At 42.5% G+C, this 14,624-nt stretch overlaps 1 protein-coding gene and 1 long non-coding RNA gene across 4 annotated transcripts in view; one reads left to right on the forward strand and one right to left on the reverse strand.

Annotated features, from left to right (window-relative positions):
* Positions 1 to 14,624, forward strand: part of PRKAR2B (protein kinase cAMP-dependent type II regulatory subunit beta) — a 62,277-nt gene that overhangs the window by 24,546 nt on the left and 23,107 nt on the right. For both annotated transcript variants that reach the window (XR_014539407.1, XM_083575303.1), the window contains exon 2: positions 2,851 to 2,886. Coding sequence is in view for 1 of the 2 variants with exons in the window: in XM_083575303.1 (XP_083431429.1) it covers positions 2,851 to 2,886 (36 nt within the window). In the remaining variant the exon portion in view is untranslated. The remainder of the gene's footprint in view (positions 1 to 2,850; positions 2,887 to 14,624) is intronic.
* Positions 9,646 to 13,482, reverse strand: LOC310744252. 2 transcript variants are annotated; one of them, XR_014539450.1, is made up of 3 exons: positions 13,320 to 13,482; positions 11,634 to 13,173; positions 9,646 to 10,829 (listed from the first exon to the last, which is right to left on the reverse strand). It is a non-coding gene; the product is annotated as an uncharacterized lncRNA (long non-coding RNA). The 2 variants fall into 2 exon arrangements; XR_014539451.1 differs by lacking the exon at positions 13,320 to 13,482 and having other exon boundaries at positions 11,634 to 13,303.

Genomic DNA, 14,624 nt, shown 5'->3' on the forward strand with positions numbered 1-14,624 from the left:
AAGTACCGGAACGGGTTACTTCCTGGTTTTGGTGCTTGCACATGCGCAGAACCACCAAATCGCAACCTGCTCATGCGCAGACACGGTGCTGTGGGTTGCGGACGCTGCGGGTTGCGGACGTGCCTCCTGTACAGATCACATTTGCAACCCGAGTGTCCACTGTATTCACAGCAACCCTGCAGTGTTTCCATTGCTGTTATTCTTCCCACCCCATCCCCAATCACTGTATTAGCTTTTAAAGCCATAAATGCACTTGGTTCAAGGTACCCTAGGGAGAACCTTCTCCATATACCCTGATCCGAAACATATACTAATACATTTGGGTGATGGCCTTCTTTGAGTCCTGTCCTTTATTTAAATTAGATTTGCAGGAACAAGGGACAGGGCATTCTCAGCAGTGGCAAAAGGCAAGTTGCCCATTGGGCTAGTGCATTGAACGGCATGTCCAACAACTTCGGCTCCCCTAAAAAAAGCTCAACATATAACATATTTGCCCTGCAACCCCAAAACCTCAACAACTTTGACCTTAACCCCAAGAAAGGGGGTAGATCACTGCGCAGTCTCTTGGGAGTTGGCCACCCCTAAAAAAAATCCCAAACCCCTTTTATTCCAGCTTGCGTTTTGCAGCTGCATTGTGTTACTTTAAATCTTTTTAAGGCTTCTAGATTGTGGGTTTCATTTATTCAATTATGTATTAATGGTTGTTGTTTCTTTTGAATGGTGATTGCTAGTCACCATGAGGCACTATTACACCACATGGCATGATACGTATTTCAAAATAAATATGTAACATTTTGATAATGGAAGGGGCTGTTTGTGCACCGCCAATCCATTCAGTAGGGAATGGACTTTGAGTGCAATCCTGAGGTGAATATCCTATACAAGGGAGGGTGAAATGGCATTTCAGATACTACAGGAAAGAGCAGCTGGAGAACAAAAAAGAATCATATTTTGCATTTTGTAACATTTCTCCCTTGGTAACGTTTAATAGTAGTGTACATCTGTAATTAGAAACGGAAATTTCAAAGACACAGTTGAAATTCAGTGACCTTACTCATACTCTTCATTAAGTGCAGAGTGGGATTACTATAAAGGCAGAACGAGTATAAACACTTTAGAAATAGTTTGCTGTAAAAAAAGAGGGGGGAAATAGATCGTTTACGGTTTATGTTGCTACCCCGTGACTAGTTATCTGCTGTACCAAGTAACTGAAAATTCAAAATGTATGAAAGGTGTTTCATCACAAGTTTTGTAAAGGAGATCTGGCCATGGACATCTGCTGGTCTTTTTGGAGTGGTGGTACAGAAAACACTGTCAATAAAGCATAAGTCAAATCTGAGAACAGGCCTGCCATTTCTGGTGCTTTGAGCAGGGGTGAAGCCTAGCTAGGCCTAGCCTCTGAGAAACTTGTATTCCAGGTCTATCCCTCCTTTAGTTCTTGAGAGGTAGACCTGGCAACTAGACCTTGGGTTTGATTCTACTAAACAGCCGGAGCTGGTACAATGGGACTTCCCCCCTCCTCCTGTGCTTCCTAAGTCATCACTGAAACCCTCAATTCTCCCCCTTTATCCCTTGGGTAGTTGCAATGCAGCTACAATCCACTTCACAGCTCCCTCCCTCATTTCCCTAAAAAATGCAACTGCAGCACATCGGGAAAGGACCACTGGACTATAGGGTTGTTACACTACTCAGTCTCTCCCTGCCCCCATAAAATGGGCTGAGCTACTTTGGTCATGTGGATGGGAGGGGAGCTGGAGCCAGTGGCGTAGCGTGGGTTGTCAGAACCCGGGGCAAGGCAAGTAATTTGCACCCCTAACCCGTGGATTTGCGCCCCCTAACCCTAACCCCCAGATGTTGCGCCCAGTGCGGCCGGCCCCCCCTGCACCCCCCACGCTACGCCACTGGTTGGAGCCCAGAAACATCTGGAAAACCACAGCTTCCCCATCCCTGAGACCGAGAACTTGAATCTCAAGAGTTACTACTGGTTGGCTGAAGCCAATAGCCACATTTTGAGGGAGTAAGGCTTTATTTTATATATATATATATATATATATATATATATATATATATTCATTGTGCCGATGCTTTTTAACTCACCGCAGTCTTGACATCATTTATGAAGTGATGCACATCATGGAACTTTTTCTTTCAGTTCAAACACATTTTTAATTGTGAGCAATACTTCGCATTGCAGTACGTTACATTAAGAAATGCTTGTGTCAAACTTGCAGATCAATTTATGCAACTATCCCCACTCCTCCCAAGTCATTGGAAATGAGGTCTCAGTGGATGGTCAGAATGTTATAATGCTCTTTCAGCGGTCTGTGCCCTCGCTCACAGCCCTCGAGAGATCTAGCATGGCTGCTCTTCTGATAGAATGTGACTTTCCCAGGCCTGGAGTTCTGTTACTCAGGACCTAGCCTGCGTTAGCTGGCAAATTACACTCCTGAATTAAAGTCCTTGCACATACAAACAATAAGAATAACATTGTGAATGAATCCTTACGTAGGCAGGGAAATGACAATGTGGTTTTGAAGGTTGGAGGATTGTGGATTAGAGGGACGAAAGAGAAGTAAATTTCACATGACTCACGCTGGTCCCCAGAATCGTTGCTTGCAAGTCTCTTGTTCCTTTAAATTTCATCATGTAGTGACGTTTTGAGAAATTTATTTTACTGTTGTATCTATGTATCGAGTGCACATTTCAACAAAGATATATATATATAAACAAACAAACTGTAGTAACTGCAGTATGTTAGAAATGTACTTCACATAGCTAAGAGAGTGTATTCTGTAAAGTACTCTGAGAATTTTCTAACAAAACATCTTTTTTTTTTTTTGTTTCTCTTAGCTCCAGTGATAAACCGGTTCATTAGAAGGGCGTCAGGTGAGTTTCCTGTATTTGCATGCTTTTGTTGTTATTGTAACAAAGCTCTTCCCTATTTTATTTAAGTATGCTAATATTGTCTTGAAACGAGAGAGAGAAATCAAAACGCTAATCAAAGAAAGGGATGTAAAATCAAATATTAATTCATTGCGCTTAATGGTGTTTTTTATTTTTTTAAAAAAGCTTTATTAAAAACCTGTGACCAACGTGTGACTCAGAAACTGCACATGGTTCTTCTGATCCTTGTTGGAGTAGCAAGTGAAATGTCACTAGCCAGGGGACAGACTTGTTGGGAGAGTTGTGAACCACAGCTCACGCCATCGACTGCTGTGACAGGCCAGCTCCATCAGGCTTCTTCTCCCCTCAACTGTCATTTGGGGGCAGCCAATCCAGCTGCCTCAATGGGGGAGATGGGAATTAGGTCTCATTTCATCAGCTTCATCAGGCACCGCCTTCCTCCAAACTGTTCCAGCTGGTCATCATAGGAACATCCGGTGTTGGAAATTGGTGCCCAGGCTCCCCCCCCTCTTTCTTCACTGTCCCTTGGATTTTTCTCGTTTAAATCTAAAGCCTGTGGGTAGGGACTGTCTTGTTTTGACTGTATGTAAGCTGCTCTGGGATGGGACGCAGGAGGTGCTGTGGGTTAAACCACAGAGCCTAGGACTTGCCGATCAGAAGGTCGACGGTTCGAATCCCCGCGATGGGGTGAGATCCCGTTGTATGCACCCTGCTCCTGCCAACCTAGCAGTTCGAAAGCACGTCAAAGTGCAAGTAGATAAATAGGTACCACTACAGCGGGAAGGTAAACAGCGTTTCTGTGCGCTGCTCTGGTTTGCCAGAAGCGGCGTAGTCATGCTGGCCACATGACCCGAAAGCTGTACGCCGGCTCCCTCGGCCAATAAAGCGAGATGAGCGCCGCAACCCCAGAGTCGGTCACGACTGGAACTGATGGTCAGGGGTCCCTTTACCTTTACCTTAAGCTGCTCTGGGTGTCCAAGTGATTTGAAGAGTTTTGAAGTGGCCGTTGTGCAGCAATGATAGAAAAACATGTTTGCACCTCAGAACGCTCAGATATTTTCCTCATATCTAACATACAGGAGGACACACACACATATTTTCTTGATCAAGCAGACATAAACACATACAGTTCTCTTCCACAATTATTTTCAGAGTGAAAAACTTTATCAATCTGCCACCTTCTTTTCCCAATGTCAGAGACCAATTTGAAGGCTCACCAAGGATCAAACTTTAATACTTTTATTCATTTTAATCAGGTTCCTAAATACAAACTAAAAGCAAAAATATGAAGATGTTTAATTTGTGACTGAATGCTGAATAGATTTAAGCCTTCTACTCTGTAAATTTTGATCTAGGCAACCTCTGTAAACCTAGTTGCCGCTTCATCATTTTTCTATATAGTCACCCAGAAAGTGAAGAATTCTGTATTGCGTTGCAGAGCATCACAGCAGTACTGATTGTAAAGGATCTGTTGCAAAGTGCCAAGTTGCTTGTGAAGGACCTCATTTGTATTGTAAAGTGTTCTGTTTTTATCTAATAGATTTATTGGACAGCCAATAGCATTGTTTCTTTAACTTAGATGAAGGCGAAGTTTAAGCACAACAAAAGCAAAATTGGGAAAAACAATTTCTATAAATCTCCTAAAATCAGAATGGTTGTTCGACTGTTGACTGCAAACACTTCACTGAGTCTTTCTTTCTTTCTTTCTTTCTTTCTTTCTTTCTTTCTTTCTTTCTTTCTTTCTACATTGGATCTGCTTTACTCTCTTTCTTTAAAACCTAGTGGTATATTTGTGATATTTTTGTTTTTGTTTTGAGTTTCAGTATTGGATGCACGTTTAAGGATGACTTGCTTTTTCTTGGCACAGCTACCAATTAAAGAGCCAGAGGTTAATTGCAGAAGCACCTGCTGACAATAATGTAGGCTGTTAATTATTTAGCAGATATTCCAGCCTACATACTGTGACTATTAACAATTTTTTTAAAATCTTGCATAGCTATAATTGGTCTCAGCAGCTGTGATGGCACAGTTCCACACAAATCAATCCTCTGCAAATCTTTCTCTTGCACCCAGTTTGCTTCCTTTAGCACTACTATTGCCAACCCCAAATAGTTTCTAAATCCAGGGGATTTCCACCCAAAATCATTTAGAGTTTAGGGTTAGCGTAGAAAGCTGCTTGAAAATAGACCTGGTGTGCTGCATCGCTGCCTCAGGATTGAAAGTGCAAAAGTCATTTTCCATAGCTAGTTACAGACTTGCACATAAGAACAGCAGTTTAAGAGAGGGGGGATTTGTAGAATAAGTGCCATTTGTAGAATAAGTGCCACGAATTTCCCCTGTCCTGACTTTGACCCATGGGGCTTGAAACGGTTTAATAAGGAGACTGAGATGAAGTATGACAGCTATCTTCAAATATCTAAAGGGCAGTCACATGGAGCAAGCTTGTTTCCTCCTCCTCTGGAGCCAGTGGCTTCCAAGTTACAAGAAAGGAGATTCCACCTAAACATCGGGGTGGGAGGATTCTGAAAGTAAGAGCTGATTAACAGTGGAATGGACTCTCTCAGAAGGTGATGGACACTCCTTCTTTGGAGGTTTTCAAGCAGAGGTTGGATGGCCAGTGCAAGATCTAGTTGAGATTTCTTCCAACTCTACAATTCTGTGAGTCTATGATTCTATAAGCCCTAGTGAAGAGGGATCTTATTTAGCATTAACAGCGGTTAAGATTAGTATAGCTGTAACCCTTAACCATGGTTTAGGCATAGACTGTCAGGAAAGAATGAATGTGAGGAAAAGGAAGCGTGTGATAACCTCTTGCCAGATTGAAGACACTGTGCACTATATCCTGTATATTTCCAACCTCAGGATTGATGCTTCTATTGATTTTCAAAATTTTCTAGGCGGTCAGTCAGATGACTTCAAAATTACATGGTTGCTGGCCAGGATAAACTAATTTGTTACCTATAGAGTAGCTTTATGTTCACTAGCAGTGGGAAATGTATTGTGGGCTACTTAAAAAAAATAATAATTAAATGATTTGGGGGGAATGTTCCCATTTTAAGTTTTGATAAATTGTACTTCTGAAAATTGATATGTTTTAGCTTATCATTGGATTGTCCTGTTTTGCTTTCTTGTGATCTATATTGTAATGGCTGTTTGCGACAAACAAGAAAAATCGGACTGACGGATGCTACTCGCTGCTCCCAATTTCTTAGGAGTGGCAAGAGACTGGAAGCAAAAGGACTGTACTGGGTCTGCATGAATTGTACTGTTCAGATGTAGCTAAATTAGATAAATGAATGGAAGCCTTCACATTCTTGTGCACTATCTTTCGTGCTACGTATGCTGCTCGTGTTTGTTATAGATTCATAGCTGGCATGACAATACTCTTCCCCTCTTAACAATCTTTTGATTCTATAAATTGTTGCACAATATTGTTGGCGAACTGCTTTTTTAATTTTTGGTGGCATTCACACAAAGAATGAAACAATGTTAGGTGCTTCTGAAAGGAGTTGTTTAAAGTATGTGGCAGTCACAGATGATTTGTAGCACATTCTCTACAATAATACAAGACTTCAATCAATACTGTTGTTTCAAGGATACTGAGAGACCCATGGTACTCTGCTTTGCTGTTATAGTTTATTAAATAGTTCAAGTGGGGCGGAAGGTTGGCTGCTAGATTTCACAGTTGGGGCTTTTCAGATTATTTACAGTAGGTTGTAAAGGTACCCCTGACCGTTAGGTCCAGTCGCAGACGACTCTGGGGTTGCGGCGCTCATCTTGCTCTATAGGCCGAGGGAGCTGGTGTTTGTCCACAGACAACTTCTGGGTCATGTGGCCAGCATGACTAAGCCACTTCTGGCGAACCAGAGCAGCTCACGGAAATGCCGTTTACCTTCCCACTGGAGCGGTACCTGTTTATTTACTTGCACTTTGATGTGCTTTCGAACTGCTAGGTTGGCAGGAGCTGGGATTGAGCAACGGGGGCTCACCCCGTTGCGGGGATTCGAACCACCAACCTTCTGATTGGCAAGCCCTAGGCTCTGTGGTTTAGGTTGTAGTCCTACTCAAAGTAGGCCCCCCAAAATTAATAGGCATGACTAACTAAGGCCCATTAATTTCGCTGGGTATACTCTCAGTAGGATGGTTTGATGTGCAGTATTCATATGAGTTTTAATGCATGGTTAAGTAAAGGTAAAGGTACCCCTGCCCGTACGGGCCAGTCTTGACAGACTCTAGGGTTGTGCGCTCATCTCACTCTAGAGGCCGGGAGCCAGCGCTGTCTGCAGACACTTCCGGGTCACGTGGCCAGCGTGACGAAGCTGCTCTGGCGAACCGGCACCAGAGCAGCACACGGAAACGCCGTTTACCTTCCCGCCAGTAAGCGGTCCCTATTTATCTACTTGCACCTGGGGGTGCTTTCGAACTGCTAGGTTGGCAGGAGCTGGGACCGAGCGACGGGAGCGCACCCCGCCGTGGGGATTCGAACCGCTGACCTTTCGATCAGCAAGTCCTAGGTGCTGAGGCTTTTACCCACAGCGCCACCCGCGTCCCTGCATGGTTAATACTAATAGCTATATGTGTATATGTGTATCCTTCAGAATTCTTTGGTGTAGGGTCCCCAGTAATTGTTAGATGAGGAAATGATAAAACCTCATTTGTTGTAGCTTTTTAGAGAGGTGTTTGCTGTTGAAATGAAATTACTTGGAAATTTTGTAGGAGCAAACGCCCCCTATTTATTTATTTATTTATTTATTTATTGGTTTGTCAGTTTGGAAGTCTGTGAGATATCCTGAACATTAAAACAAGGGAAATAATTTTGAGTAATCTGGTTATAATTTGAAATCGGACAGTGCCATAGGACATTTGGGAGGAACACAGACCTCTGGGGAAGCAGGGTCAGCACGTCTAGGTTAGCAACGCAAATGGAGTTTAATGTTAGCAGGAATTAATTGAATCATATAACGTTGTATAGATTTATGTCCCTGAGCTGCAACGGAGAAGATATAAATAGCGTTTGAGGGTTAGAAAGTAGGCAATGCTTTTTCTGTCATATTCTCTTGACGAACTTCTGAGTAGCTGAAGTTGATGTGATTCAGGTGGAGGAAATTGTTTTTAGCAGCTGTGCATATACCTTATATCAAGACAGTTACCTGTTAAGGACCTGATACCATCCTGGCAGCAGCGATACCAGCTCAGGATCCTTGACACCCCGCCCTTGAGTGTCTTGTTCCATGGTAGTGGAACGCTTCTTCATGGCAATGGTGACAGTGACCCCTTTCTCTGGCCTTGAGCTTGCCATTTTGCAGACACTTGCTGGCAGGAATTCCATCAGCAGGGAACCCCTAGCATCCAGTGGTAGGCTAACGTAGCCAGGAAAGCTGGGTGGAGGAACGCCTGTGTACACCCCAGCCCAGCATAATGGGGAGCAGGTTGGGTTGTTCTGTTGGTCTGTCAAGGTTTGTTTCATGAGTGGAAGCTAAGAGGGTATTCTGATTTGCTTTATTTTTATCTGTTCCTCATTACAAACAGGGAAGAAAAGTTGAAACACCTAGAATTTCCCCCTCAACTGTCAAATGGTGTAAATGAAATTATGTACAGCAGGAGGCTCTCCCCCCCCCTCCCTCCTTCCCTCCCCCTTTTATATTTCTAGTGGAAAACTAAAAACCTAATTAAACTGGATGAGTGCTAACAGCTTTCGAGGAAAAGCCTTGAAAGCAAAACAAACACAAAATGGAAGCCAAAATTTCTAACTTGATGAATATGGTTTGCTGTTTTTTCATCGCTCATTAGTGTGCTTATGTAACATTTAGCATTAGTTTGTTCTAATTAATGTTCAGATGCTAATAGTTATGCAACCATGTGAAAATTTGCAATTCCTGGTGTAGTTACATGTTTTCTCAATGTCGTTCAGTTAATCGGCTTATTTGTGCTTACATGACAATTGACACTCAACCCACTTCTTCTGCAGTTTTTTGCTCATCCTCCTCATCTGCTCATATTTTTATAACCGTAACACCAGGCTAATGTAAGAAGAGTCCTTCTAGATCAGGCCTGTGGCCCATGTAGCTAAGCAAACCATTCTTACAGTGGCCAGTCACTGTCAGATGCCCACGGTTTCATTTTGTGAACTTCTGCTTAATTTACACAGAAGGACAGGAAGTCTTCTGCATCTCCCAGAAAGTTTATTCCCAAGGTTAAGGTACTCTAGGGTCCCTACGGTATGAGAGTTGGTTTCCAAAAGGATTTTATTTTTTTTACTCCCCACCCTCCACATGAGCAGGAACAGCTCATTGGGTTTGAATTTTCTCTCTGTAAATTTATTATTTAACCTGTTAGACACTAGAAAGCTAAATTCATAGAATTGGAAGGGACTATGAGGATCATCTAGTCCAATCCCCTGCAATGCAGCTGTCCCATTTGGGGATTGAATCTGCAACCTTGATGTTATCAGCACCATAGTCTATCCAGCTGAGCTTATCTTGTAAACACAAATTGCTTAAGCTGGACCATAGCATGCAGAACATCCCAGGTTCGGTCCCTTGGCACTACCAGGGAAAGGAACTGGTTGATTTTTTAACACTGTATATCCTGCCCTTCACCACAAGCAAAGTCTGGCCTTGTTGGCTGGGGCTAACGTGAGTCAAAAAAAAGTGGGTCTGTGGACGAACTCCGGGCTCCCTTGGCCTGAAAGTGAGATGAGCACCGCAACCCAATAGTCACCTTTGACTGGACTTTTTTAAAAAAAGTTTTTATTGTTAAGATAATTCATCATTAATACACATATATTGCAAATATACAAGCATACAAACATACATTTCATACAATCCTTAAAAATGTTCAAACATAACTACACTCAATTCCTTTTCCCATCACCATCCACCACCCCTCACCCCACCTTTGTGTTAGACTTCCAATCTACTCAGTTACAATTTCTTTCTACTTCTATTACTTTCTTTAACATACCTTTAACCTAATTTCATACTTCTTTTTCTATTACACATTGTTATCCATCTTATTTAGTATTTCAGTATTTGAAACGGAACTTGTTTATTCTAATAGGAGTTCTGGTTTTTTGATATGGTGTTGCAAGTATCATTTAAACACCTTCCAGTCCGTCTATCTTCTCTTTTGAGATCCTTCCAAATTCTCCCATTGTTTTGGATATATTATAGTACTCCAAGAATTTGGCAAGCCACTCTATTTTTGTCGGTATAATACCACTTTTCCAATTTTTCGCAATCAATAGCCTTGCGGCTACTGTTGCGTATAAATATAACGTCTTGTCTTCTTCCTTTAGGCTTCCTGGTACTATTCCCAATAGAAAACCTTTGACTGGACTTAACCATCCAGGGGTCCTTTACCTTTATCTTTGATGTGAGTCACAGTCCAAAACATCTGGAAGGCACCATGTTCTTAAATGTTGAAGGAGACAGTTATGCAGTGGGTGGACCAGCGATCTGACTTGGCATAAGGCAACTGTATGGTCATTGCAGAATATATTAATGATGAACACGAGTGCCCTGAACATAAAGTCCAGCCATTTCACAAAGCTGCTAAGTTGCTCAGCACCAATGTGCTGATTTTAGAAAATGCCCCTACTTGAAATGTCGATGCACGCTGTGCTCCTTGATGGCGCTGTGGTCATCTGCATTCTGACTTCCTCAGTTCGTGATTTTGGAGGGCCTTAAGCAACTTGTGTCCTGTTCCCAAACACAGGTTCTTGTCGATGACCGTGATCAGTGAGGGTCTTGGGCCTCATCTTGCTGTGGAGCACCTCCCAAGACCAGAACAGGGCAGGATTAGACGGATGAGTCTTGTCCGCGGAAGCCCGCACAAGGACTCCCGCTTGTTCGAAGGGACTTCTCCTTTCCCCTTCCCCTCTGTTGCCCAAAATGGGCTTTGGAGGAATCCACAGATTGGATGATCTGGAGGGAAGAGAGTAGAGATAAGAAAATGCTTGCTATGATGGAACGATCGACATAATTTTACGTTGCATTCCTTCCATAGTCCCCATTTAGTATAAACTGTGCCTAGATTATTATTGATATTGCTAGGTGTAGGGAGAGTTGAGAACAAAATGGTACAGTAATGAACAATTAAAACTGAAGTATTGCTAACATCTCGGGTGTTTTCAAAAAATATGCCGAAGGCATTCGTGTGGAACAATTAATGTTCAGCATTGGGGAGAACCCTTTGAGGTGATGTAAGCAGGTCTCTTTAATGATGTAAAAATTATTTCGTACAGAAATACAACTCTTTCTCTATGAGCTTAAAGATGCTATAGGCATGTGTGAAAAAACACTTGAAGCAAGCAGTATGAGAGAAATTGTTCGCCATCTTCTGAGAAGACAGCCCCTGATAAATGAGGGCTTGGCGGAGTAGCAGCTCTCAAATTGCTTCCATCCAAGTAAGCCTAATTATTGTACCAGATATTTATAACCAGTGGGCATATTGGATTGGGAACATCTCCAGTGGAAATGAATGGGAGCGTCGGAAAGCAGATCAGCTGTGCTTTTGTATAATTCTCGTTCTTTTAAATGAAAGGGGCTTGTGCAGAGGAAGCTGCATGCAAGACCGCGGCCTGCTCTGGATCAGTTAACAGATCAACGTTGTTATGCCTGCACTGGGCTTAAAAGTAAGGTGGACAGCTAGTTTTTAAATTGCAGAGTCTCTGCCAAATATTTGCAGCTGGCATTGCAAATGCATAACGGAATAAATTTGTTGCTCACCTGTTAGAATGTCCTGGAAGATGTGGCTTCTTTTATTGTTTTCGTAGAGTCTTTGCTTCCCAGAAATCCGCTGTCTCCGCTGAAATGGTGTATTTCATATTTACTGCAGGTGTTTGGCTGAATCCTCTCTTGTCTTGCACGCGACACTGAATCCTTTCCCTCCAGCTTTTTACTGGCACAGTAGAAAAGAGGCTAGGAAAATGCATGGGGGGGGGGAGAGAAATACTGTGTTTCTTGAGACCTGATGTGAAGGAAAAGCTTGTTTGCTGAGCAGGTTGAGTCGCCAATTGTTTTTTCCCCTGCCAGCAAACAGTTCACTCTCAACGGCTCCTGATGGGTCACAGTTCCAAGGGAGGCAGTTGGTGTGTGTGGGGGGGGGGGGGAGTCACTAAGCGTGTGGTGTGTGGTCCTTAAGTGAACTTATTCTTTAAAACTTGTGTGGTAATTTTTGTTGTTGTTATTAGTTAAACTGGGATGTCTAGAGCTTGTGGCAGCAGTGAGTGGAACTAAGCACAACCAGGGGCTTGACTTTTCCGGCCAAAATTTAAGTTATTAAAAAGTCTTAATTTACCTTGTTAATTCACAAAATTTTAGCGATGACGAAGTAAGCCTTTGGAAATCAAACTCAGTTTAGAAAAGCAGAATAATGAACTTCGAAAGGAACGTCAAGATGCTGATGGACAGTTCAAGGACCAACTTGAAGCATAACGGTATTTTTCGACACTGTATAAAACTCAAGTTTGAGAACTAAAAGAAGAGTGTGAAGAAAAGGCAAAACTCAGTAAAGAAGTGCAAAAAATAAAATAAAAAATGCCAGAGTTCCAGGACAAAAGAGATTCTTTGGCAGCACAACTTGAGATCACGTTAACGGAAGCCGATTCAGAACAGTTGGCTCGCTCCATTGCTGAAGAACAGTACTCCGATTTGGAAAAGGAAAAGATCATGAAGGAATTAGAAATTAAAGAAATGATGGCAAGGCATAAGCAAGAACTTGCTGAAAAAGATGCCACAACAGGATCGCTCGAAGAAGCAAATAGGACGCTAACTAGTGATGTGGCTAACCTTGCAAATGAGACAGAAGAATAGAATAACAAGCCCATGTGTTCATACCTACTCTATATCACTTTCCAACAAACTGTGAGGCTTGCATGAAGCCGTTATGGCACATGTTCAAACCACCTCATGCTCTGGAAACCCACCACGGCCACCAATTAATATGCAGCAGCACCAGTACCTGCTAAAATTTTGTGAATTAACAAGGTAAATTAAGACTTTTTCGTAACTTAAATTTTGGCTGGAAAAGTCAAGCCCCTGGTCATGCTTAGTTCCGCTCACTGCTGCCACAAGCTCTAGACATGCCAGTTTAACTGACAACAACAAAAATTACCACGCAAGTTTTAAAGAACAAGTTCAGTTAAGAAACACACAATACACGATGGTGACCCCCCCCCCAACTGCCAACTGCCTCCCTTGGAACTGTGGCCCATCAGGAGCCCTTGCGAGTCAACTGTTTGCTGGCAGGGGAAAAAACAATTGGCGACTCAACCTGCTCAGCAAACAAGCTTTTCCTTCACATCAGGTCTCAAGAAACACAGTATTTCTCTCTCCCCCCCCCCCCATGCATTTTCCTAGCCTCTTTTCTACTGTGCCAGTAAAAAGCTGGAGGGAAAGGATTCGCTTGGCGACTCAAAACTGCTCAGCAAACAAACTTTTCCTTCACACCTGACAGCTGACAAGATCACTAGTAGAGACACGAAACACATGGAATTGTATAGTAATCTGGCAACTTTCAAACATGGTTATTTTAAGCTTTTAGACCCTTGTTTATAACATCTGGAACTAGGACAGTGTGAGTTACAGGCAAGCCTTGGGACGCTGCAAGGGGCAGTGAGAAAATAAAGGGGAAAGGGTGCAGAAAGGAATGTTACCCCCCCCTACACAGTGGGTTGCTGATAGTCCCAAACTAGGTCTTTCTCATTAAATAAAAACTAAACATAGGTTCTTTGATCAGATATAGTCATGGTATAGAAGGCAGCCTTGTTTAGGGGACTTTTTAATGACTGGTGTTTTAATGTACCGTATTTTTTCCTCTATAAGACGCACCAGACCACAAGACGCACCTAGTTTTTGGAGGAGGAAAACAAGAAAAAAAAATATTCTGAATCTCAGAAGCCAGAACAGCAAGAGGGATCGCTGTGCAGTGAAAACAGCAATCCCTCTTGCTGTTCTGGCTTCTGGGATAGCTGCGCAGCCTGCATTCGCTCCATAAGACGCACACACATTTCCCCTTACTTTTTAGGAGGGAAAAAGTGAGTCTTATAGAGCAAAAAATATGGTATTTTTAATCTTTGTTGGAAGCCACCCAGAGAGGCTGGGGAAACCCAGCCAGATGAGCGGGGTATAAATAATTAATAATAATAATAATAATAATAATAATAATAATAATAATAATTATTATTATTATTTCCTCCTTCACTTCCAGCCCCTTACATACTACATGGGACCATTTTGTTACCTCACAGAATAGGTGGGAAATTAGCAGGGCACCAGGCACATTTTGCGTCTAAAAATTCTCCATTTGCAAGCACTTCATAAAGTCTGAGTGCCTTTTTTTTTGCGCCTGGCCGACACTCAAGGGCTACTTGACACCTTGAAGTCTATGTTAAGGATAGGCAATATGTTAAGGAGTTTAACAATAAGGAGTTGAGCGTTTTGAAAACTGAAGCACGGTACCAGTATTTTTATTGTAAACACGAAATTGCTAAAAATGTTGTCACTTATGTGAACTATTTTTGCTTATCAAAAAATAATAAATAAAAAGTGTTGTCGACCCCCTCCCCCCCCAGTGGGGACTAGACATTCTGTTTTGGCGCCCACAACCCAAGTCCCAGAAGCCATTTGGCTCCTAGCTTTTCTTTCCCAGTTTCTAACACTGGGCAGAACTGTGGATTCCTCAGCGTTGGCGCCCCACAAGTGAGAAAACATCTTTCT

Source organism: Podarcis filfolensis, assembly GCF_964270895.1.
Source record: "Podarcis filfolensis genome assembly, chromosome: 10".
Taxonomy (NCBI): Eukaryota; Metazoa; Chordata; class Lepidosauria; order Squamata; family Lacertidae; genus Podarcis; species Podarcis filfolensis.